Here is a 26,876-nt window from a genome sequence, read left to right as displayed (position 1 = left end):
CGCTGAAGAAGTCCACGAGCACAGCAAAAGTTCAGTCTCTCAAATGTCCCACATCTCACGCAGACGGAGAGAAGGAAGAAAAACTCTCCCTGCCACACCTGACCACGGTCCGACTCTGAGTCATTCGAAAACTTCGAGCTCTGATCAGCTCTCTGACACCGAGTACTGAGCGCCATCTCTATCCGAACGATTCGACCTCCTTCTTGGTTGCCAAAAGCAGGCAAGGCTGGGGATTTTGAGGCCTTCCCTCTGAAAGATTCCCGACCACACAGTAACGACAGCAGCGAACGAGCGTTTCAGAAATTTTTCCAGATGTTCCTCTGTGCTTTCATGTCCGTCTCCATCAAATCAGAATTGTTCACGGCCCCTATTTAACAGATACGATATCATTTTTCATCGGAGGGCTGTGCCCACACAGCACGCTGCTCTCTCTCCTCCCGCCGTATGCAGGGATACAGCAGGGAATGGACCTACCCAGCCCTATGAGCCATGCCAGTCAGCAGTCGCCTGATTTAATCCTAACCTAACCATGAGAAAATTTACAATGACCAATTAACCTACCAACTGGTATGTCTTTGGACTGTCGGAGGACATTGGAGCACCCGGAGCAAACTCCCACAGTCTCGGTCAGGACTCCTTACAGGCAGCGGTGGGAATTGAACCCAGGTCATCTACACTTTAAAACTTGGTGCTAACCAATACCCTACTGTCCCACTCTCATATGAGGTCCATTAATTAGCGGAATAGGACAAGAGGGCACACATTTAAGTAACTCTAGAAAAAAAATTACATGAGAAGTTTGGAAAGCCATCTATAAACCATCAGAGTTCAAGTTATTCACTTCCGGGAACTGGCAATGCCTGACAAGAAGAAGATATATTGTTTATTCCCAATTGCCTCTGTCATTGAATTTGAAACTGTATTAGCCTTGAACTATTGTGGCCCTTCCTATGAAGGCACTAAATTGCTTTTGGGATGAGAGTATCAGGATTTAGACTCAGTGAAGATCAAGGACTGACAATATCTGATTTCACCACTTCCTCTTGCAGCTATTAGCCATTCTGTGTGTAAAAAGATTTCCATCAAAACATCATCTCCTTCCTTAAACTTGTGCCCTCTTGTTTTTGACTCTTGAAGAAAAATTTTGACCATTTACTCTATCTATGCCTGATATAATTGTATCTTTCTATCCGGTCACTATTCAGCCTCTTTTATTCCAGGCAAAATAAGATGAGCCTACCCAACCTCTCCTACAACTAAAGTAGTAGGAGAGGACGATAGTGTACCTCTAAACATAGTAACAAATGCCACAAATTTTCATCATTGTAATAGACAGCTTGGAAGACTTGACTGTTGTATATTTACAATATTTATTGTCATGATTTTCCAGCCGCAAAACTGGAAACATAGTAGGTGATTTGTTTGATTGTATCCTTATTGGAAAAATGGTTTTCATTAAAGCTATGATCTGTCTCTATTGTTACATTCTTGACAGAATTCACAAGTCATAGCCAAAGGAAATAATTGTTTTTGCCAAGTTGCTACTCTATGACCTGATGCCTTGGTTAGGAATATAGGTGCCACAGTGAACTGACATATAAATTGTGATTGTTGTCGGAAACCTGCGGATAGGTTTACATGATGAGCTGTATGAGTTTTCAAATCAAATATCCAGCATCCCAGTGAATCTCCTCTGCACTCTCTCTAGCACCTTCATATTCTTCTGACAGAGGGGCACAAGCATCACCATGTACAGGCTGCCTTTATCATTCTTAGTGGTAGAGTTTTGGGTCTAGTAAAGCTCTCAAAGCTGCATAACTGCAGTGCGCTTTGTAGTTTGTGCTACCTCAGTGCACCAGTGGTATAGGAATGAATGCTTAAAGTAGTGGATAGTTGTTCTTGGATAGTGTCAAATTTCTTGAGTGTCATTGGTTTAGAACACAATCAGTCCAAGTGCAAAACTTTCTATTACACTAACCTATAGCTTGTAGATGGTGGAAAGGCTTCAGGCAGTGAAGAGGTGAGTCACTTTCTTAAGGATATGGCATGCCTGAGCAACTCTTGTAGTTACAGCATTTATTTCCTAAGTCCAGATAAAGTCAATAACAGTAGTGGGGAGGGTGAGGACGTGTTCTACAGGGTGCAAGAGGGTGGTGAAGCAAAATGCCATTAATTGTAAGGAGTTAATCTTCTCTTTTCTGGCACCCCATGTATAGACCATAAGACTTAGGAGCAGAAGGAGGCCAGTTGGCCCATCGAGTCTGCTCCACCATTCCATCATGGCTAATCTATTATCCGTCTCAACCCCATTCTCCTGCCTTCTCCCCATAACCATTGACTCCATTACTAATCAAAAAACCTCTGCTTTAAATATGCCCAATAACTTGCCACCTGTGGCAATGAATTCCACAGATTCACCACAGTCCTGCTAAAGAAATGTCTCCTCATCTCTGTTCTAAAGTGACATTCCCCTATTTTGAAGCTTTTTCCCTCTAGTACCAGAGTCCCCCGGTATAGGAAACACTTTTTCTACACCAATTCTATCTAGGCCTTTCAATATTCGATAGCTTTCAATTAGATCTCCCCTCATTTTTCTCAACTCCAGTGAGTACAGGCCCAGAGTCATCAAACCAACCATTTATCATCCAATTCCTGAAGACTGGCCAGGCCTTCCATGGGCTACCTGAGTTTGTGAGGTGCAATGAACAGAACTGAATTTAATGGCACCATCTTAATGGCAGTCAGCATCTCTACAGATCAAATCCAGGTACAGCAGTCAACATCTTCTCTACAAAACTAGTTTGGGTCTGGATCTTATTTGGCTCTGAATGCGAAATCCTAAATGCAGAAGATTTTCTCATTAAGAGAAATTGGGGTAGGGTGATAGAGAATACTTTCGTTATGTATTGATTGCAAAACCCCCCAGCACTAAAGTTTGTAATCCAAATTCAGATAAAGTCAGATAAAGTATATAAAATATATATGTAGACAACATATCCTGGTGTTCTACATTGAATAAAGCTCACATACACGTGGAAAAGTGAGGACAGTGAAGGAGATAATGTCATACAGTAATTTCAAGATCAATGTCTCAATTCTCTCTCAAGAATTATGCTCTGGTTAAAGAAAATAGTCAAGTTCAATCCATGTTTATATTTATAATACTGTAGACTATAAGACATAGGAGCATAAATAAGGCCATTTGGCCCATCGAGACTGATCCACCATTTCATCATAGCTGATTTGTTATCCCTCTCAACTCCATTCTCTTCAAGCAACACACATCAAAGTTGCTGGTGAACGCAGCAGGCCAGGCAGCATCTCTAGGAAAAGGTACAGTCGATGTTTTGGGCCGAGACCCTTCATCAGGACTAACTGAAGGAAGAGCTAGTAAGAGATTTGAAAGTGGGAAGGGGAGGGGGAGATCCAAAATGATAGGAGAAGACAGGAGGGGGAGGGATGGAGCCAAGAGCTGGACAGTTGAGTGGCAAAAGGGATATGAGAGGATCATGGGACAGGAGGCCCAGGGAGAAAGAAAAGGGTGGGGGGGGGAAGCCCAGAGGATAGGCAAGGGGTATAATGAGAGGGACAGAGGGAGAAAAAGGAAAGAGAGAAAAAGAAAATGTGCGTATATAAATAAATAACGGATGGGGTACAAGGGGGAGGTGGGGCATTAGCGGAAGTTTGAGAAGTCAATGTTCATGCCATCAGGTTGGAGGCTACCCAGATGGAATATAAGGTGTTGTTCCTCCAACCTGAGTGTGGCTTCATCTTTACAGTAGAGGAGGCCGTGGATAGACATATCAGAATGGGAATGGGACGTGGAATTAAAATGTGTGGCCACTGGGAGATCCTGCTTTCTCTGGTGGACAGAGCATAGGTGTTCAGCAAAACGATCTCCCAGTCTGCGTCGTGTCTCGCCAATATATAGAAGGCCACATTGGGAGCACCGGACGCAGTATATCACCCCAGCCGACTCACAGGTGAAGTGTTGCCTCACCTGGAAGGACTGTCTGGGGCCCTGAATGGTAGTGAGGGAGGAAGTGTAAGGGCATGTGTATCACTTGTTCCACTTACAAGGATAAGGGCTGGGAGGGAGGTCGATGGGGAGGGATGGGGGGGGGACGAATGGACAAGGGAGTCACATAGGGAGTGATCCCTGCAGAAAGCCGCGGGGGGGGAGGGAAAGATGTGCTTAGTGGTGGGAACCCGTTGGAGGTGGCGGAAGTTACGGAGAATACCATTCTCTTGCCTTCTCCCCATAACCCTTGATACCCCTACTAATCAAGAACCTATCAATAACCTTCAGTTTAAATATATCCATTGACTTGGCCTCCACAGCCATCTGTGGCAATGAATTCCACAGATCTAGCACCCTCTGTTATAGAAAAAAATAAAGAATTATACATAATTCTGTATTTTATACCTTCCTTTATAATTGTTGAATGTTATTTTTTTTGTTGCTTGTGCACCCTGACCAATACGCCACAGCAAATTCCTACTACATTTAAATGCATATAACAACTAAAGTTATACACACAAAATGCTGGAGGAACACTATGGAAAAGAGTGAACAGTCGACACTTTGATTTCCAGCATCTGCAGATTTTGTCTTGTTTGTGATTCGACTTTTACACTGCGAGGTCTCTTCCAGGGATGCCTACCCTGAAGAAATTTCAGTCTCCCCTTGAAGGGTCTCAGCCGAAAACGTCGACTGTTCAGTGAATAGAGTTCACCCTTTTCCACAGATGCTGCCGGCCTGCTGAGTTCCTCCAGCATTTTCTGCGTGTTGCTCGGCTCCCAGCATCTGCAGATTTTCTCTCGTTTGCAGCAAATAAAGTTGATCGTCCAGTTCAACCGTGATATCTTTTACTGAAGGTGGCACAAATCAACTCTCGCTGTATAGTGGAAAGGGGATTACTTTTAAAATAATCAGTTTTAATCCTTATTGTTAAAAGATAGGTGAGGAAAGAACATATTATGTAGTAATCAGCTGTCGTAAGTTGGAAGCGAAGTCAAATTCTATAGGAATATTAGTCACGAAGAACACCAAACCGTTCTCTGAAGCCACAGCCGGGGAACAGCATACACGATCCGTGGAAGTGAAGGGTCGGTTTCCTTTCACTCAGTGTGACGTGCCTGGCCAATCACGTCGAAACAAGGACCAACAAAGAGTTCATCTCAACTGTAAAGAAACGCACAGCAGGCGCTGCAAGCGGCAGACTAGCGAGGAGTCCTGGGACAGTTTTGGTATGTGTCTTAATGCACATATTGCAACCAATTTACTATTTTCGTGTTTTAGAAGCGGTCGTGTTTTCACTGCCTATGTCGATATTCTTGTTATTTTTAATTTTATCCTTGAATTTTTTGAAAAGCAATCTGATCCCTGGTAACGCGGCAGTGTATGCAGCGTTCTGCTACGTACTTTTTTTTTGTGTTTCAAAGCCAGGATTTTAATTGAAGGTATATGGATGCGCAAAGTTTTCCCCTGAGTGCGAAGTTTTTCGCTCTTTTAAAGTTGGGGATCATGCGAAACTCTCAGGCTGCCCCGAGGAGGGCGAATAGTGTGAAACACCGCATCCGTACCGCGGCTTCCTCAGTCTATTTGCCGTAATTATCTCCAGCGCTTACTCCGTAACTCTGACCTTGAGTAAGAAGCGTGACTACCGGAAAGTGGCAAATATGAAGGCAATAAAATGATAAATTGTATATACAAGTCAAGGGAGAGATAACTTTTGATACCTTTAAAGCACGTTCCCCATCGTGTCACTTTTCGAGACACAGGATGTATTCAGTTGTTTTCAATTTGTCAAATTGCAGTCCTTATATAACTCTGAACGTTGCAAAATGGGGAGCACTTTATTTTCTAAGTAGCATCCGCCTGTAGACGTCAATATAAAATAATTTCTACGTTGGAATTGATGTTCGTGGATAAATCAGTATTGTTAAAGGGAAGGTTACGACGTGGCAGCGACCACCAGACGGGCGGCCGGCCGGCGCCGCTGAATGTCACCTTGGGGGGAGGTATGACTTTGACCGGCTTTTCCTGTGCTCCTTGACACGAGTTTTGGGATGGCGATCCCCATTCCTGACAGCCGAATTTTTTCTTTAAAAAAGGCCTAACTTTTGCAAATAATCTTGACTACGGTAGTTCACATGTTCTGTGACTGTGTGCAATTTGGCATCCCACCAATGAATGCAGTTTGAGCGGGCGTTTTGGAAAATCCGGTTTAACGATACACAACCCTTTTAAACTGCTGCTCCAAAATAAATAGCTTTAAAATTAGGTATTGTCTTAAGAGACGCCGAGAGTACAAAGGGGCTTTAAAAATATTGAATTTGAACCTCAATGGGAGGTTAAGGAAAAGAAGTCCAGAGCTTTCATGTTAAAACATGGGTACAGTACTAGTGGAGAGGAGCGGGAAGTGACGTGTCAGGGGCCAAAATGGGATGTACAGACAAGAGTTTTTGAAGCGGAATAATTAATATTTTAAACTTGAGAGCACGCTGCTACCAGTTCGCACGTGTCAATTTGGTGTTGATGCCTGGATTCAGAGAACTGAATAAAGACTTGTTAATAAATTAATAGTTAATAAAGACTTGGAAACTTGCCTCAGTCTAGTCTGGCACTGAAGTCGGCTGCAGCTATTCTCTTGGGTTGACTTTTCTGCAAGGTCATTTATATATAGCCAAATTTTCAAAGCCAAAATAAAAGATGAACAAGTGGCTGTCGCTCGTCGAATGCGTTGTGTGGGTGAATTATCAGCTTGATGGCTGCAAGTTTTCCACTTATTCCAGAATGATTGAAGAATAAATGCTTGGTAGTTGCAGGGCTCAATTTCAGATCTGATTGTTAAGATAAGACCATAAGACACAGAAGCAGAATGAAGTCATCCAGCCGATCGGAGCTGCTCTGTCATTCCATCATGACTGATTTATTATCCCTTTGAACTCTATTCTTTTGCCTTCTCCCCATACCCTTACTAATCATGAACCTGTCAACCTCCACTTAAATACACTGAACGACTTGGCCTCCACAGCCATCTGTTTCAATGAATTCCATAAATTCACCACCCTCTGGCTAAAGGACTTCCTCCTTATCTCTTTTAAAAAGACATCCTTGTATTCCAAGGCTGTTCCCTGTGGTCACAAACTCCCCATTATAGGAAAAATTTCTTCTATGTCCACTTCGTCTAGGCCTTTCAATAATTGAGAGCTTTCAATGAGAGCCCCCCCACCCCATTGTTCTAAATTCCATTAAGTACCATCCCAGAGACATCAAACACTTCTCATATGTTAACACTTTCATTCCCAGGATCATTTTCATGGCCCTCTCCGGACCCTCACTAATGTCTCCCACATCCAGGCTGTGAAAGGTGTGGAGAGATGCTCGGTCTGGTTCCTTGAAAGGCTGGACTTGCAGGGCGGAGCTGTTCCCAGACTGAACAGTGCATGAGGTGTCATTCTGGTTGTGCTTGCTTTATTTTTAGGGACTGATCTTTTTTTTTACAACATATTCATTGACTTGTGAGAATAAAATCAGGCCTATGAGGTGTTATGTAGTTAAACCATTTTTCTCAGTATGAATCAAATTGTTCCAACTTATGATTAACGGATGCTGTTATCTTCTCCATTTTGTAAATGTCCATTGTAATGGTTATCACTGGTTGTGCTTTCAAAACCAAGGCAAGGTTGATGGAGTTTGTGGGCTGATCCTGAGTCAGCCAGTTCTGGCAAGGTATTTTCTTAGTTCTAGTGATAGTAATACAGAATAGAAATGGACATGTCATTCCCACCATGCTGACTGACCTAAATACTATTAACTTTGTAATTGGATTCTTCAGCTAGATACTTAAAAGTTGTGGGAATCTAAGCCCCAGCTCTAGAGGTACATTTCAGATTCTAAGTCAATATAAGTCAAAGTAAATTTATTATCAAAATACATAAATGTCACTGTATACTACCTTGGGATTCATTTCCTTGCAGGCATCTACAGGAAAATAAATGCAATAGAATTTATGAAGAACTATATATAAATAAAGACTAACAAACAACCAATCTGAACATCTCCCAGGGAAAGAAAAAAAATCTTCCTTTGATTCCTCTAGGTTTCTCGTTCCCTGCCGCAGCCACCCCCCCAACCCATGTCCTGTAGTTAATGCCTTCTCTTCTATAGGAGCAAGGCTGTGAAAAACTGGCATGTGCTTTCCACTTGCAGGAACGTGCTATAACTAAAATTTCGTTTTATGCCTATCAGAATGAGCAGCAGTAGATTTTCTAATTTTTCAGTTCCTTATTGACGAGAGAAAGCCCCTATCCATTGGTAGCGCCTCTCACAATCTCAGGGTGGCCCAGTCCTTTTCAGTGTCACCGAGGTGTAACCACTATTTGATACGGGTGTACAGCTGTGCGAGACAGGGCTTTTGTGCTGACAATGTGCCTGTAATGGAAAGAATTCCGTTCCCTGGTCCCCAACATTAAGCCTAATCTCAGGACAATTGACAGTAATCAAGCAACCTACTAACTGGTACAACTTTGGACTGTGGGAGGATATTGGAGCACCCAGAGGAAACCCACACGTTCATGGGCAGGATGTACAAACTCCTTACAGACTGCGTGGGAAATGAACTCTGAACTCTGACGCCCTGAGCGTCCAATAACATCGCGGAAACCACTATGCTACTGTGGTGCCCTAATGCAATATGTTTAAGTTTAGGTGACAAACACTTTCTTTCAGCAGGTCATCTCACAAACTTGACAGCATTCACTAAAAAGAAATGATCATCTAGATCCGCAAACACAAGACAATCTGCAGATGCGTGAAATCCAAGCAACAAGAACTAAATGATGGAGGAACTCAGCAGGCTGGAGATGCTGACTGACCTGCTGAAGTTTTTCCAGTATTTTGTGTGATCATTTAGATATTTTTGAAAGTAAGACAAAATATATTATTATTTAAAATCTTTTTTAAAAAATTATTTTATTCCTGGTCAGGAAACATGGCAAACGTGGAGCAGAAGCTTATTACCCCTGTCTCTCAAGCTCAGTCTGGTGCTTCGAGAAATAAGGTCACCATTGTGGGTGTAGGCCAAGTTGGGATGGCCTGTGCTATCAGCGTTCTCTTGAGGGTAAGTTTGGCCTCCTGGGCTGTCCTTTTGAACAAATGCAGTTTCCATCTTAAATACTAAATACTTGGCACATAGTGCAACGTCTGAATTGATGATAGATTTATTTTCACAGAATGTTAACTGTGATTCAACAGTGTTACGTACCCCGTAACAGGTTAAAGAACCAGCAGCAATGGAACAGACCTAGAGTCTGTTTTTTTCTGTTCACTAACACTATTTTTATTAGTAACTATGCAATAAAGTAATATAAAACCAGATAAATCAAACAAGTTAGCAAAACTTATGCACATATAGGTGTGTAAATATAAAACCCAAACTTCTTCAAGCTTTGGTGGTAAGGGATACAGTCTTACGATGGATTGTAAGATAGATCAGTTCAATGCTCAGGTTAATTAATGAGAGATATTGTAATCCAAAAGACGATTGTTGTGAGAAGGCAATTACATCGCTATTCCACAGATTCCATGACAGCTATACCAGATAACAAGGGTTGTAGGTTTTATCTCCGAAGTTGTTCCACTCCACACACGAAGTATCACCGACAGTGATCTTCAACGAATATCCTTTCAACACAAGTGGTACCACACCCGAATTCAGCTACGAGTCATCCCAAAGTGGTGGCCACAGGACACTCAAACAGAATCCATGTATGGATTATCACCAACAGTAGCCTATCACTGAGGTACCGTCTTCAAGTGGTAAAACTACCAAACCAGGCAAGGATTATCACACACAGGTAGTTTCCACCCAAGGTTACCCCAAACGCACAACTGTGATAGCCACTTATCCGGTTTGACAACAGACGAAATAACTCCAACAGTGATTTGCCACAGGGGTGCCTTTCTTCAGTGAACTACCACACCCAAACAAGGGTAACACACAAGTGGTATTCACAAAGGTTTTCCCCTCACCAGAGAACCCACTCCTGTGGATTAACTAAGTGACAGTCACACCTTCGTATTCAAATGGAATTCAAACTCACCCTTACGGGCTACTTAGGAGAGAGTCCAAACAGTGACCTCTTTGTCACTAGGTTTCTTCTATTTCAAACCTTCCTCTTCCCTCTGCAAATTTCTTCTAGTTACAGTACTTGTGAGAGTCGTTTATCAATACTCTGGATCAATCTCAACTCACCCCTTTCTGGGCTACTGAAAGTTTAAACCAGGACCTCACTCACTGGCGTCTTTCATTGATCGAATCCATCTTGACTCTGAGCATGCGTTTCTCTGTGTCTATAACTGCCCTTGTAAAAAGTAAATGCGCTGCAGAGAAACCATAACATCGATTGTCTATCAAATAACTCCATCCTCAGTCACCATGGCAACTCACGAGCTGTTCATTGCTGTCTCTCTGTAGGAACTCACAAGCAGGAAGCGTCCTTGTATAAGTGTAAACACGCTTTAGATTTCGCATATACACCATCTGGAAGGCAGGCTTCGTCCTTCTCTCTCTCTGTAACAGCTCAAACAGTGTCCAAAAGTCAGTCCCGACATTTTAAGGCGACAGTCCACAGAAAATATGACCCCTAGGGATACATAACAACAGAAAATTCAGCACTGTGATGGTATCTAATTAAAACACAAGATAATTATACTTGTATAGCAAGCAAAAGAGAACAATTCTACCTTATGAAAGATGTATCACTTCCTCTTTCCATGTAACCCTGTGGAAGAAACACTATCCACACAGTATTGTATTATTGAGCGAAAGAGATCTTTTCCTATCCTCTCGCTCTTTAGCAATTGTCTTGAGTCATCTTCTGGAAATGGGAATGGTTTGCCCTTGCATTTCTCAGAATTTGGAACAACTCTGTTAAATCTCCCTTTTACCCTCTTTGCTTCTAACTGAACAACCTCAGCTTCTTCATTTCTTGCACATGATGTAAATTCCTCAGCGACTCAGTTTCCCACTGTTGCTAGATAGCATGTGGGGAATGTGGATTCTCGGGAGGGTGGGGGGGAGGCATCTCTTCATAATAGAACCTGGTAGCATGTTAGGTTCTCATGGCAATTTTTTTGGAGGTTTGCTTAAATGGGTATAACCAAAGGAATAAAACATAACTATTGGATACTTAATGGTGGTGAATAAGGTTGAGGGGTCAGACAACTACTTCTGCTGATTCCAATTATTCCTATTGCCTAATATGCTCATACTGGGGTGGAGTATAAGGAGAAATCACCATGTAACAGTACAGTACTTTCTTTCTCAGGAGCTTACTGATGAGATGGCTTTGGTTGATGTTCTGGAAGACAAACTGAAAGGAGAAATGATGGATCTTCTTCATGGTAGTCTGTTCCTTAAAACTCCAAAGATTATGGCTAACAAAGGTAATAAAGATCATTGTGTCATAGAGTTATGCAAAAGAGAATCAAGCTAACCCAGTTAAAAGTGCCCATTAAACACTTAGTGAGGGATCTTTGGGTCCGGGTCCATAGATCCCTTAGAGCTGCCAGGCAAGTTGAGAGGGTGTATGGTGTGTTGGCCTTCATTAGTTGGGGGATTAAGTTCAAGAGCCAAGAGGTAATGTTGCACTTCTAGGCTACACTTGGAATATTGTGTTCAGTTCTGGTTACCTCATTATAGGAAGATGTGGAAGCTTTGGAGAGGGTGCAAGGAGATTTACCAGAATACTCTGGACTAGGGAGCATGTCTTATGAAGACAGGTTGTGTGAACCAGGGTATTTCTGTTTGGAACAAAGGAAGATGAAAGGTGACTTGGGGAAGGTGTACAAGATGTTAAGAGTCCAGAACCAGAGGCCACAGTTTAAGAATTAGGGGTGGGCCATTTAGAACGGAGTTGAGGAAAAACTTTTTCACCCAGAGAGTGGTGGATATAGGGAATGCTCTGCCCCAGAAGGCTGTGGAGGCCACGTCTCTGGATGCTTTCAAAAAAGAGATGGATAGAGCTCTTAAAGATAGCGGAATCAAAGGTTATGGGGATAAGGCAGGAACTGGATGCTGATTGTGGTTGATCAGCCATGATCACAGTGAATGGCGATGCTGGCTCGAAGGGCCGAATGGCCTACTCCTGCACCTATTGTCTATTGTCTACTGTCTATATTGAGAGGATAGCTAGAAACATTTTCCCAGGGCAGAAATAGCTAATACACAGGGACATAATTTTAAAGTAATTGGAGGAAAATATTGGGCAAATGTCAGAGGGAAGCTTTTTACCCAAAGGGTGATGGTGGTAGAGGCAGGTATATTAGAGGCATTTAAAGAACTCTTAGATAGGCACACAGATGGTAGAAAATTGGAGGACTATGTAAAATGGAAGGGTTAGATTGATCTTAACATAGGTTGAAAGGTTGGTATAAACACTGTAGACTGAAGACCATAAGATATAGAAACAGAAATAGGCCGTTCGGCCCATTGATTCTTCTCTGCCATTCCCTATGGCTGATTCATTATTCCTCTCAACCCCATTCACCTGCCTTCTCCCCCTCCCCCCATAACCTTTGATGTCCTGATTAATCCAGAAGTTATCAAACTCTGCCTTAAAAGTACTGTACCCAATGTCTTGGCTTGCCCAGCCATCTGTGGCAGTGAATTCCACAGGTTCACCACTCTCTGGCTAAAGAAATATTTCCTCATATCTGTTTTGAATGGATGTCCCTCTACTCTGAGGCTGTGACCTCTGGTCTGAGGCGCTCTCACTGTAGGAAACATCCTCTCCACATCCACTCTATCTAGGCCTTACTATATGTGATATTTGAATATCCTGGTTCAGAAAAAAGTTATCTCATTTCTACATACATTATATGGTTATATATGTTATATATAGGTATATAGTTAGATGACAATAAACTTGATTCAACTTTCAATGAGATCCCATTAATTCTTATAAACTCCAGCAAACACAGGCCCAGAGCAATCAAATGTCCTCATATGTTAGCTCTTTCATACCTGAGATCATGCTCGTGAACCTTCTCCAAAGCCAACACATCTTTTCTTAGATAAGTGGCCAAAAAGTGCTCGCAATACTCCAAGTGTTGTGGCCTGACCAATACTGTACTTATAAAGCCTCAACATTACTTACTTGCTTTTGTATTTTACTTCTCTTGAAATGAATGCTAACATTGCATTTCTCTTCCTTACCGACTCAACCTACAAGTTAACTTTTAGGGAAACACAGACAAAGTGCAGGAGGAACTCAGCAGGTCAGGCAGCATCCATGGAAATGAACAGTCAATGTTTTGGGCTGAGATCTTTCTTCAAGATTGTTTTAGGGAGCCATGCACAAGGACTCCCAGGTCCCTTTGTGTCTATGATTTTTTAAAAAAATTTCTCCACATTTTGAATATAGAACTCACCTTTATTCCTTCTACCAAAGCACATGACCATGCACTTCCCTACACTATATTCTATCTGCCTCTTCCATTCCCATTCTCATAATCTGTCTATGTTCTCCGCAGCCTCCCTGCTTCCTCAGTACTACCTGTCCCTCCAACTATCTTCGTATCATCAGCAAACATGGACTTGTCCACAAACCTATTAATTCCTTCATCCAAATCACTGACGTATAACGTGAAAAGAAGCAGTCCAACATCAACCCTTGTAGAACAGAACTAGTCACTGGCATCTAACCAGAAAGGACCACCTTTATTCCCACTCTGCCTACTGCCAGTCAGCCAATCTTCCATACATGCTGGTACCTTTCCTGTAATACCATGGGCTCTTAGCTTGTTAAGCAGCCTCATGTGCAGTGTCTTGTCAAATACCTTCTGAAAATCCAAGTTAACCACATCTACTGACTCTCCTTTGTCTATCCTGCCAGTTATTTCCTCAAATAATCCAACAGATCTGTCTGGCAAGATTTCCCTTTAAACAAATCATGCTGATGTTGACCTATTTTTGTCATGTGTCTCCAAGTACACCGAAACCTCATTCTTAATAATAGACTGCAACATCTTTCCAACCACTGAAGACAGGCTAACTGGCCTATAATTTCCTTTCTTCTGACTCCCTCCCTTCTTAATGATATTTGCAGTTTTCCAGTCCTCCAGAACCATTCCAGAATCTAGTGATTATTGAATGATCATTACTAATAACTCCAAAATCTCTTCAGTTAGCTGTTTTGGAACCCCGGGGTGTAGTCCATTTGGTCCTGGCAACATGTCTACCTTCAGACTTTCAGCTTCCCAAGTACCTTCTCCTTAGTAATAGCAGTGATGCTCACTTCTTCCCCCTGGCACCAAGGCATTTCTGGCATTCCGCAGAATCTTTTTGTATCAGCTTTTACGTTATTGGCCAGCCTACCTTCAAATTTCATCTTTTCCCTCTTTATGGCTTTTTTAGTTACCTTCTGTTGTAATTTGTAGCCAACATCCTGGCTATTGTTTGGAGCTCTGTATATAACTCCCGTCATGGTCTTTTTACCCTTGCGTTTCTTAACTCTGCCCACAATGACTCTACATCTACCAATTCTGTCATCTCTTTCTAAGGATTTGATTTCATTCTTTACCACCAGAAGCACCCCATCCCTTCTGCCTAACTGCATGTTCTTTTGAAACAATGTGTATCTTTGGATGTTAAGCTGACAACTATGATCTTCTTTTAGCCACGACTCAACAATACTCACAACATCACACCTGCTGATATCTAACTGCGCTACAAGATCATCTACCTTACTCTTTATACTCTGTGCATTCACATACAGTTAAGAGTGACTGCCTCCCTGTACCTCCTGTCTATCACCTCCTCATTTTCCCGCCGGTCATCCAGCTGCAGCTCCAGTTCCTTAACACGATCTTGAAGGAGCTGCAGCTCAATGCACTTCGTGCAGATGTAGTTATCAAAGAGACTGGAGGTCTCTCAAAGTTCCCTTATCTCACATAAGGAACATATCACTAACTCTGGATCACTTCTCAGTGCACTAGATATATACTAACAGGGGAAAGAAAACACTACTAGAAATTTACATGGAATCTCAGCCTGTGCTTGCCTAAGCCTGTTGAGCACAATGCCTGAATGCTCTAACACTATCCACTCATACACTGTCCGCTCCCACAATAGCCACTCTGATTACACCTCGTTTTCTTTACCCTGTTGAGTACCAAATAGATCGTTAGTATTTTGCTGAGAAGTCCTGAAAGCACCATAGCTCTTTTTAAATCTGGCGCTGCTTAGCAATGAATGACTTTTCGTGCTGATTGTACCTTGCACTGCGTCACCAACAAATATCCTGACGCAATGATTGCCAAGGGCCTGTGCTGCGCTGCAATGTTCTGTGTTCTGCATACAATAACTCCTGTCCGACTCTACCACTCTCTGACACACTCAAGATAGTTTGTGGTAGTCAATTATCCATCAATCTGCACGTCTTTATGAAGTGAAAGGAAACCTGGAGGGACTCCACCCACTTGTAGTGATTGTCCACACTCCATTCAGACAGCACCAGATCATGCCTGGAGCTGTGCTGTACTAACTGTGTCACCATGAATGCACAAATTACTTACAATCTTTTTGTTCTTCCGTAATGTATTACAAGGGTAGGTTTCAGTACATCCAGTTCGTAGCTCACCTGTTAATTTTCACGCTTGTGACTGAACTTTCTGGTCTCTCTCTTGCACAGATTATGCCATCACTGCAAATTCCCGGGTGGTTGTTGTTACTGCTGGGGCACGTCAGCAGGAGGGCGAGAGTCGACTCAACCTGGTCCAGAGAAATGTCAACATCTTCAAATTCATCATCCCCCAGATTGTAAAATACAGCCCCAACTGCACTATCATTGTGGTTTCCAATCCAGGTATTTACAGAACTTTTTAACGGACGTGTTTCTTTCAGATTTGGTAGCTATAATGCTTGCCGCACAGCAGCTGCTTGTACGGAGTGTCTAACTTCCTGCTGTTACAATGTAGTCATTGCCCGAATGAAAGGAAGTGCGGCAGATAATGTGCAAGATACCATGAAGAGACATACAGTGGGGAATCTTTTGTCCAACCAAGTGCATATCGACCATCGTGCATCAATTCATACTAATTACATTTTATTCTGCCCGCATTTTCCGCCAACTCTTCCCCAAGCAGCATAAATTGTTGGTAAGTCTGTTTAGAGTAATGTTGGTGGAGGAGGTGAGGCATTGAAGAAAAGCTCCAGTGTGCTTCAAAATCGCATCTTTCACATCCACTCTGTGTGCCAGACAAGGCACAAAGATGATTATCGCCATCGCTGAAGCCCTCATTCAGTGGAACTGCAATCAGAATTGTATGCTCCGGTATTAGGGGACGTTCATCCACAAACTCTAAAGGCAGAAGTAGCCGTTCTCTACCTGACACCAATTAGATCTTGTAAATCATATAAACTTTTAACAAATTGAAGCCAAAGGTAACCCCTTTCAGCAGACAGGAGGACAAATTGGGAATTTCCATATCCATCATTTCTATTCAGTCAAATTTCTACTACTAAAAGTTATCAGAACAGCGAAACATGGTTCATTAACCCTGAATCAGATTTACCATCACTGAAATACATGGTGAACTTCTTGTTTTGCAACAGCAGTACACTGCAATACATAAAATGCAATGTACATTACAATAAAAAATATATTGAAATAAATAGTTCAAAAGAGAGCATAATCGTGAGTTAGGGGTCGTGGTCCATTCGGAAATCTGATGGTGGAGGGGAATCATCTACCAAAAACATTGAGTGTGCATCTTCAGGCCCCTGTGCCTCCTTCCTAATGGTAGTAACGAGAAGAGGGCATGTTCCAGATGCTGATGATCCTTAATGATGAATGCTGCCTTCTTGAGCTATGGCTTTTTGAAGATGTCTTCAATGGTGGGAGGCTGATTTTACAACTCCCTGCAGCTTTTCTCAATCCTATTGGTACCTACATACCAGGCAGTGATACAACCAGTCAGAATGCTCTCCATGAGTATATCTGTAGATTTTTTTTTAAGAGTCTTTGGAAATTTACCAGATATCCTCAGGCTCCTCATGAGGTATTGCTGCTGGCTATATTATAGTTGAACTGAGTCATTGTTCTACAGCTGATCACAGTACAAACCATTTTTTTTTGTTGTTTCTGTTTCTAGTGGACATTTTAACCTATGTAACTTGGAAAATTAGTGGCTTCCCGAAGAATCGTGTGATTGGCAGTGGCTGCAATCTGGATTCTGCCAGATTCCGCTACCTGATGGCTGAGAAACTTGGTCTCCACCCATCCAGTTGCCATGGGTGGGTGCTCGGTGAACATGGAGATTCCAGCGGTAAGGCTTGGTGATTGGAGTATATGTCACCAAATTACTCTAGGTGATGGGCATTGCACACTTCAGTTGTATCGAACTGAATTGTTTCTAACCCTGTTGATCTTGAGGAACCCAGGCTGTTGGAACAGTCAAACCCACCCTTGTTATTCACTTGGAACTGATGTTTGTTCCTGATGACTCCAAACTTCCAGCCCTCCATTTACACATGTGTTTTAGGTGGGGAGTTCATGTGGGGTGCACAGATGAAACTATTTCCAAAAAGGTAAAGCTATTGAGTGCTGTGTGCATTCAACTTGGTTAATCCAGTAACCGTATTCAAAGAGTTAAAACAGAATGTGGTTTAAATGTTACTTTAATCCTATTATTACATGGACTTGATTATATAGGAACCAATGGAGTGCATTTTGCAATGCTGTCAAAACATCTGCAATCCAGCTTTTTCGCTTTGTTAGCATAAGATTTGCTAAGCTGATTAGTTGCTCACTATCTAATCAAATATTTCAGTTGCTCCAATTACAAATATTTGCACAAAGTTGTTAAAGTTGAATGTGATATATTGTATGTATCATTACACATGTAACACTAGCTATTGCACACAGCAGCTTTTTGGTGTTTTGCCCATCATCCTCCGGAACCGGTTGGTCTACATTCCAATGCTTTACTTTTATAGTTCCGGTTTGGAGCGGCGTCAATGTGGCGGGAGTTGCGTTGCAGCAACTGAATCCTGAAATTGGAACTGCCCAGGACAAGGAGGACTGGAAGGAAGTGCATAAGATGGTTGTGGACAGGTACACATTAATGTTTAAGTGTAAAGATTAGCATCAGGTGCTGTTGGAAATGAATTGGATACAAGCCAAATTCATTGGGATTAAGAAATGCTTTAAACAAGCATCACAAAAATGCATTGACACAATAAAAAATTAGAAAGGTTTTTTAAAACGGTTTCTTGTCAAGAGCAGCACTTTACTAAAAGATAGCTATCTAGAAACCCAGTTGCATTTTTTTTTCAGCATTAGACAACTCCAGATATCTGATAATGCATGAGTCTCCTTTGTGCCCTACCCAATTTCAGATGCACTGGAGGACATCACACCCCTTACAGTGCTGCTTTGGAGCATTGCAGGGAATTGGACCATGTTGTCCTGGTGGACACTCAGCGCATGTGTGTGGTTTGCTCTAACCCTAGGGATCACCCTTTATTACTTTACTGATCACCTCCAATTTTCTATCACACTGATCTATTGCCCACTCTACCCTGCAATTGATTTCCAACCTGACCACAATTAAAATGTCTGCCCCCCAGATTCCACTCCTGCCCCAAATGCCCAACAGGCAGTCACCAACTTGCTCTCCTCTCTCTTTCTGTCAATCACTGATACCCCACGTACTCTACCCACAGCACCAACCTCTGAAATGAGTACTGGGTGTACACTTACACTTCTGAAAATGTGTGATGCTTTGGACCTTGTTTTCAACTGGAGATTGAACAATCAAAATGGTATGTTGGTAGCATACTGCTGCTCATGTCTAGTTCATCACTTAAACTGCACGATAATTTCTAGACAATAGCCAGATTCGAAAATAGCTTTATAGGTAACTTCATTAATGTATATTGTTGTGCCCATGCACAAAGTTAGAAATGGAAAACAATAACTAAATTTGCCAGTTAAAAAAAAGAATGAAAGGGTCTGTAATTTATCCAATATCTTTCATCACTCCAGGAGATTCAGTGTACTCAATGTAGCGAATTGTATTTGTTATTGTAAAGTATGGACCAGGAGTGGGTTGGTCAGCCAATCAAATCTGGTCCACTGTTTTAATGTTCTATTGGTGATTTGAAAATCCGCATTTTTGACTATTATTACTTAATTTCCCTAGGTGTCCTTGCCCTCGCAAAGTAAACCTGTCAGTTACAGATTTGAAAGCTCTAATTGTTTCAGCATCAAAAACTGTGGCATAGGGAATTCCACATTTCAGCCACGTTGCTGAAGGAAAACGTTCTTCCAGTGGCCCGATGCTAAATTATAAAACTATATGTTTCGGCTGTGGTTCTCCCAAATGTGGGTGCCAGCAAAGTCTTACAAAGGATAGGAAGTTTGTGATCACATGAAACCCAGACTGTTTGCAAAATCTTTCAGAGTCACAACATGAATATGGTGTTGGTGGTGAGGAAAGTGTGGATTACGGAACCTTAATGGATGTCACAAATTTTGTATTGAATGCTGCTGAGATGGACAATGTTGTTGCATGAATGAAATTGCCGGAGAGAGTAACTGCTAGATACAAAGCAGCTTCTTTATTCGACAAAACAAGGTACAGCAGGCATCATACGGAGACGCCCTTTCGGTAGAAAGATCTGCTGGCGCAACGTGGGGCTCGTTATTTATTTGCTAAACACAAAGGACAATTCCATATTTACAAAATATAGACAATGCTTTTCTTTTGAAGTTACATACAAACTTCGCACCTTCTGATTCGCATCCATCCCACAGATGCCCGCAGCGTCTGTGGACTGGGATTCACAGCTTCTAGGAATGCATTGTTCCAAATTAAATCCAGAATACATTTTCAAGGAACAGAAGACTGGTGGCCAAAGCCATTTGCTGAATGTAAATGACCTAAACCCAAAAATCACTCTTAACAGGCGTTAAACTGTCAACACCTATTATCATTGTAATCAATTCAGCGTAGTAAAACGTTATGATAGATTCCAGTACAGAAGACTGGTGTTTGTATAACCTGATGATGCTTCACAAACAGCAGTGAACTTCCAGAGTCAAAATAAATCTATTATCAAAATATGTATGTACCTCAAAGTCAAAGTAAATGTGTTATCAAGCTATGCACATGTCACCATCATGACAAATTGTGCAAGTAGATAAATAAATGTGGAAACATGAAGTGTAGAGTCCTTGAAAGTGCGTTTGTTGGTTGTGGAATCAGTTCAGAGTTGACGTGAGTGAAGTTACCCAGGCTGGTTCAGGAGCCTGTTGATTGGAGGGTAATAACTGTTCCTGAGCCTGGTGGTGTGAGATCTAAGGCCCCTGCACTTCCTACCCAGTAGTAAGAGTGAGAAGAGAGCATGGCCGGGATGGCAGGGGCCCTTGATCTGGATGTTGGCAGCTACTATTGGTACATTTATGAATTTCTTTCTTAGAATTTCACTGTAGACAGGACAATATAAAATCAGTGTGACACTGATTTTGCATCCCAGCTAGTTATTCTGTATGAAGTTTTGTACTCTAAATGGTACAGAAAAACATCATTAATTCTAGTTTGTCATAAATAAAATTGTTATTATGCAATTCTCTCATTTTTAGTTGAGCCTGTTATTGGATGCATAAATGCCTGATATAATTTTTGATCTTTTCTAGTGCCTATGAGCTAATTAAGCTGAAGGGTTACACCAACTGGGCTATTGGCCTCAGTGTTGCGGAACTAGTTGAATCCATTGTGAAAAATCTGAGCAGAATTCACCCAGTGTCCACTATGGTGAAGGTATGAAACCTTGCTGGATAACTCAGTAATTTGTTTAATTAGGTGATTTGATTGAGTGACTATTTGTCAGTATTGGGATCTCCAACCATTAATTGCTGAAATGTGAAGTAACATATGGTTATCATATGATAAATACTAACAGGTGATCTTCCTTGTCAGTATGGTTTCTTAGTAAGCCTTGCTACAATCGTAACTCAGTGAGGATTTTCTTCCTGTCACCGTTGGGTATTGCCACTTGTCTGTCCCGCTTGCTACAAGTAGATGCTGACTGCATTATTTGCTTTCTTCATGATTGAGTGAAAGCCTCTATCAGTCAGAGTTGACCATAGATATTGCATCCTAGCTCTATAGATACGCAAGCCTGGCCAGTACACTATGGAGGGCAAGCTGGTGCCCATGTAGCAAGCTCCCCCTCTCCATGTATCTGCTGAACCCAAAGGAACAGCAGAGACCGACACAGTTTGGTACCAGCAGCATCACAGGAGTGTCCAGTCAGCATCGAACTCAATGTAGGACTGCCTTAGTGACTCCAGCTCGGGATTTTTCCCTTGGGGTTTACTCCTGAAGCCTTTCCTATGAGTGGATATAGCTGCAAGGCAGCAGAGGTTTGAGATTCGAGTTTTCTTCTTCTAGATGATCTGCTAAACGCACTGATGAGCTCCATCTGCCCTAAGCGACTGGTTTTAAGGTGCCAGTAACCTACCTTTGCCCCTTCTCCTGTCAGTAGGAACAATTCTGCCGGGCTTAGTAGCTAATCCACATGTGAAGGCCAGGAGGTGAACTTGGTTGTCAGAGGTTATTTGAGGCGCATGGCATTGGGAACATTTAATAGATAGTGGGAGCTTGTCCCCCATTACCACCCCCGGCTATAACATAGTCATAGTCATACTTTATTGATCCCAGGGGAAATTGGTTTTCGTTACAGTTGCACCATAAATAATTAAATTGTAATAAAACCATAAGTAGTTAAATAGTAATATGTAAGTTATGCCAGTAAATTATGAAGTAAGTCCAGGACCAGCCTATTGGCTCAGGGTGTCTGTCCCTCCAAGGGAGGAGTTGTAAAGTTTGATGGCCACAGGCAGGAATGACTTCCTATGACGCTCTGTGTTGCATCTCAGCGGAATGAGTCTTTGGCTGAATGCACTCCTGTGCCCACCCAGTACATTATGTAGTGGATGGGAGACATTGTCCAAGATGGCATGCAACTTAGACAGCATCCTCTTTTCAGACACCACTGTGAGAGAGTCCAGTTCCATCCCCACAACATCACTGGCCTTACGAATGAGTTTGTTGATTCTGTTGGTGTCTGCTACCCTCAGCCTGCTGCCCCAGCACACAACAGCAAACATGATAGCACTGGCCACCACAGACTCATGGAACATCCTCAGCATCGTCCGGCAGATGTTAAAACAGCCTTAAGGATTGTCACGTGTTTACATGTTTGACATAAAGCTACATGAGAACACTTTAGCATGTCCCTGATATTCTGAGTATTTTTCAAAATTCAAATGATTTTAAAAAGTAAGTTTAAACGATACTTAAATAATTGAAAAGATTAAAGGGAATGCAATGAGTACCAAAATCTGTAAATAACCTGTAGTTCCTTTTGTCCAGTCCACTGAGCAACTCCACACTATTAATGTGGTTCTCTGCAGAAGGCCAGAACTTCCAAGCAGCTTTAAGCCATAGAAAGTACATGGGGATGTATTGCCTTAATACTTGCAGAGCTGTATTAAACCAAAATGTTGAGTAATATGAATACTGAAGAAATATTCATCAAGTGCTCCCAATTATCACACGATCTCCTGAAAATACATGTCACACAATATCTTCCATCGTAACCAAAGGATTTGGCTTTTGCACTCAACTTTTTCTATAATAATATATCTGATATTGGTCATTAGACTAATTCATCTTTTATTCCAATACAATTCTGGATTTTGACACTCAATGAATTCGAAGCTTTTGCCTGGCCAAATAGAAATGTTATGAAGATTTTTAACATTGGCTGAAATATGGTGGGAGTTCTTTCAAAATCTATATTAAGATCCCTTTTTGTAAATAGTTACAAATCTTCCTCCATCATATTTATTCTGCTAGACTTTTCCAAATCATGTAAAATACCAAATGCTTCAGAATAAAGTAAAACAAACATCTTAATATCAAAAAGAAATATGGAAATAGGGTGCATCCTTTTGATAATTTTGACATACTTACCAGAAGGAGATGGAGAGTAACGTATAGATGAAGTCTTATCCATGGGAAGCTGCAAAACAGGTGGAGGATGGCACAAGCACATCTCTTCACTAGGGATGGTCTGTCAGTCACTCTCCACCTACAGTAACACATAGTGAGATCTACCCTGGCAGCAAAGAATGGTCATATGTGTTCAAGCTAACATATTAGGCTGAGGATAATTTCTACCGCTGTCATGCTTTTTAAAAAGACTGATGCATTGGCAATTGTGAATGAGCTATAGACCACTAGGGATGACCTACATGTTCAGATCTACATCACCTGGCTCTGGTCTGACGTGATTCAGAATTATTAATTGTGAATCATTCAGGTGCTGGGTAGTCTGGAGCCTAACCGTTCCAAAATTCGGTGTTCCCTTGAATGCAGGATAACAACTGCGATTTCATTATTTTCTCTTTTCATACAATGTATGGGACCATTCATCCCTTTGAGTCAATGTTAGCTGTGGGAGTAATTCCATTTTCTCTGGTTTATATTTGCCATATTCTCATCAAGTCCCTCCAGTTTCTACTCTTTATCTATGCACGAATGGTCTTACTTCGGCCAATTAACCTTCCAACTTGCATTCCCGTGGGATACAGGAGGAAACCCCCGATGTCACAGAGAAAACAAGCAAACTCCACATAAACAGACCCAGAGACTGAACCCAGGAGCTATGAGGCAGCTGCTCTACCAACTGTGCCACCTGATAATATCAAATCTTAAACTGTGATAGCAAGAATGGGCTCCAAAGTAACTTATAATGTGCACTGACTTAAGGCTAAACTGTGACATAGTACCATCCACAGTCAAACACGTCCTTGTTGCTCCCTCTACACTGCACAACATAACAGAACAATGTGCACAGGCTTTTCTTTAAAGAAAGCTTCTTTAAGTTCTTTGGCGCTCAAGTATGTTGTGGTTTGTTATCTCAGCTCAATTATCACCAGATATCTGGGCTCAAGATTGAGTGTAACAGCTAAATTGTTTACTTGTAGTGGAAAGTTATCCCCAATTGATACATTGGAGTTTGAATAAATACTAAAAACAGGCATGGGCCAAATTGGAATTGGTTTAATAACATCTCTGCCACCCAACCATCAACTTTAATTCCTTAACTTTTAATAACCTACCCCAGCGAAGTGTAGTAACTGTAGTTTTGGAGTTTTCAGTTCTGTTCACACTATAATAGTTCTGTGGAAGAAATTGTCCTGGATTCTGTATACCCTTTGAATGAACACATGACTCCTTCTACCATCCCTTAGTGCCCCGATGCTCGTTTTTAAAGTTGTGTCCTTTTTGTTGTGGACTTGCATACTGGTAAAATAAAGTTTCTTTCCTCGTCATATATAATCCTTTAATCTATTTAAAATGTGAGGGATCATTATGTAGCCATCTACATTTATGAGAACAAAAGCCCTATTCTATGCATCTTCTTTTCATTATTTTGCTGCCTTAGTATTAGTGCATCTACACAGCATTCCTTCCATAAACTCCTTCCCTAACTGAGATGCCAGCAGTGAATGCAGTATCTAAATTGGAATTAATCCAGTTCATAGTGATGAAGCTTCCATCTCTTTGCTTATTTGTATACCAAATCCTTTAAGGGCAATTTGCCATTATTATTTAAAAAATATATTTTTCCACCTTACTCATGATGTGGCTCTTTTCTTAGATTTTTTTTGCCTTAATTTGACAAGTTAACAATCTACACTATTAGTTGTTTGCCTCACTCTGACACTGAGAGATCAAGAGAATCAGCGAGGTGTGGAAAAGGTGGCAGACTTGTTGCTGTTCCCTTTATTCCATCCATTAAGGTTAAACTACTCCTGTCACTTTACACCTTTCAATTGAAAACTAATTCCAGCAACCCATTGATACTTTGAAGACTTTCCATTGAGCAGAGCTGTGCTGTGTAATTCAACACACATATTGCTTATCGGATGCTCCTGCTTTTTTTTTGGATACATCCTCCTTTCTAAGAGGATGTGTTTCCTTGCAGACTCACAGATGTAAAATCAAAAGTGAGGCTTTGTTTACACTAATGTGCTTCGGGGCTGCTTTGAGCTGCTCCATGATTTTGCTCCCTAGTTTGTCTTTTCATCTGCCTCCTGGATAACACTGCTCTACGGTTAAATGCGACCGTTTTGTCAAGCTCTTCTGATTCCCATTCCCATTCCAACATGCCAGTCCATAGCTTCCTCTTGTGCCATGATGAGGCCATTCTCGGCACGGAGGAGCAACACCTTATATTCCTTTTGTGTAGCCTCCAACCTGATGGTATAAATATCGATTTCTCCTTCCAGTCAAAAATAATTCGCTCCCCATCCCCTCCTCTTCTATTCCCCACTCTGGCCTCTTGCCCCTTCTCACCTTCCTATCATCTCCTCCTTCCCCTTCTCCTATTGTCCACTCTCCTCTCCCATCAGATTCCTTCCTCTCCAGCGCTTTCCCTTTCCTACCCAGCTGGCTTCACCTATCAACTTCTAGCTACACTCCTTCCCCTCCCACCACCTTCTCATTCTGTCGTGTTCCCCCTTTCTTTCCAGTCCTGAAGAGGGGTCTCAGCCCAAAACGTCCACTGTGTATTCATTTCCATAGATGCTACTTGATCTGCTGAGTTCTTCCAGTGTGTGTTGCAATATATTTTTAGTTGGAAAGAAAAATGTGTGCCTAATTTGTCATGTGTATATGCAACACTAGCTTTATTGTCTGGAAACAGTGCAGAGTTCTCCTGTAACAATACAACGTTGCCTTTCCCCAGGGCATGTACGGTATAGCAAACGAGGTCTTCCTGAGCTTGCCTTGTGTCCTGAGTGCTGAGGGTCTGTCTGCCGTCATCAACCAAACCCTGAAAGAAGATGAGGTGGCCCAGCTGAGGAAGAGTGCTGACACCCTCTGGGCCATTCAGAAGGAACTAAAGGAACTTGAAAGTTAAGCCAACTATAAAACGACTGGATATAGAAAAGCATACCTTATGGTGGGAGTGACAGTATCACCATAAATACACTCCACAATTGACACCAATCATATGGCTGTCATCTACACACAATCAAATGTATTCCACCTATTGTTTCTATTCATTGCTTCAAAAGTGTTGATACGCTTGCTGTGATGCAAATAACTTTCATTTCTCTACAGCTAAAGATCCATCTTACCTTTTTCACAAAGATGGGCACAAAAGGGGCCAGTCTAGTTCATCTTCTGGTAAAACATGCAATGTGCTCCTTTCAAGAATAAACAATTGTTTGAGTACCTCCACTCCCCAACCTAGTTGACTTGTGGAAGTTCAGATAAGTAGGACACTTACTGACACCAGTTTTTAAGCAAATTTACTTTATCTCTTTTCTTTCTTATTGAGTCATAATACATAATTCAGCCCTTTTGTGCCCATACTAGCTTTCTGAAAGAGCTGCTGTCTGTATCCTCTTTCCAATAGTTCAAAGTTCAAAATAAAGGTATTATTTAAGTAAATATGTATATGTCACTGTTTACTATACTGAGTTTACTTTTCTTGCAGGCATCCCCAGTATATACAAAGAAACAATGAACAACAGATAAGGACAAACAACTAATGTCAAAAGACAATAAACTATGCAAAAAAAGGGAAAAAAAGAAATAATAAAAAATAAGTATTGAGAATGTGACTTACAGAGTCCTTAAAAGTGAGTCCACAAGTTGCCCATAGCTTGTGGAATCAGTTCGTTGTTGGGGTGAGTGTAGATATCCCCTTTGGTTCAAAAGACTGACACTTGAGGGGTTCCTGAACCTGGTGATGTGGGACCTGAGGCTCCTGTACCTC

The 26,876-nt window shown here is 41.7% G+C and overlaps 1 protein-coding gene across 1 annotated transcript; it reads left to right on the top strand.

Annotated features, from left to right (window-relative positions):
• Positions 1-5,144: 5,144 nt before the first annotated feature.
• LOC140186738 (L-lactate dehydrogenase B chain) lies at positions 5,145-26,548 on the top strand. Its single transcript, XM_072241253.1, has 8 exons — positions 5,145-5,250; positions 8,995-9,128; positions 11,338-11,455; positions 15,703-15,876; positions 17,165-17,338; positions 18,009-18,126; positions 20,713-20,836; positions 25,839-26,548. Exons 2-8 carry the CDS (start codon positions 9,000-9,002, stop codon positions 26,010-26,012), a joined length of 1,011 nt encoding a protein of 336 aa, XP_072097354.1. The 5' UTR covers positions 5,145-5,250; positions 8,995-8,999; the 3' UTR covers positions 26,013-26,548.
• The last annotated feature ends 328 nt before the right edge of the window (positions 26,549-26,876 follow it).

The sequence above is a fragment of the Mobula birostris genome, chromosome 23 (assembly GCF_030028105.1).
Source record: "Mobula birostris isolate sMobBir1 chromosome 23, sMobBir1.hap1, whole genome shotgun sequence".
In the NCBI taxonomy this organism is placed as follows: Eukaryota; Metazoa; Chordata; class Chondrichthyes; order Myliobatiformes; family Myliobatidae; genus Mobula; species Mobula birostris.
This window is presented reverse-complemented; position numbering and strand designations above follow the sequence as displayed.

Excerpts from the sequence above, each read along its gene's own strand:
- LOC140186738 (XM_072241253.1), top strand. The coding sequence starts at position 9,000 with ATGGCAAACGTGGAGCAGAAGCTTATTACCCCTGTCTCTCAAGCTCAG. Across the intron at positions 15,877-17,164 it reads CATTGTGGTTTCCAATCCAG|TGGACATTTTAACCTATGTA; the intron begins GTATTTACAGAA and ends TTCTGTTTCTAG. Across the intron at positions 20,837-25,838 it reads CAGTGTCCACTATGGTGAAG|GGCATGTACGGTATAGCAAA; the intron begins GTATGAAACCTT and ends GCCTTTCCCCAG.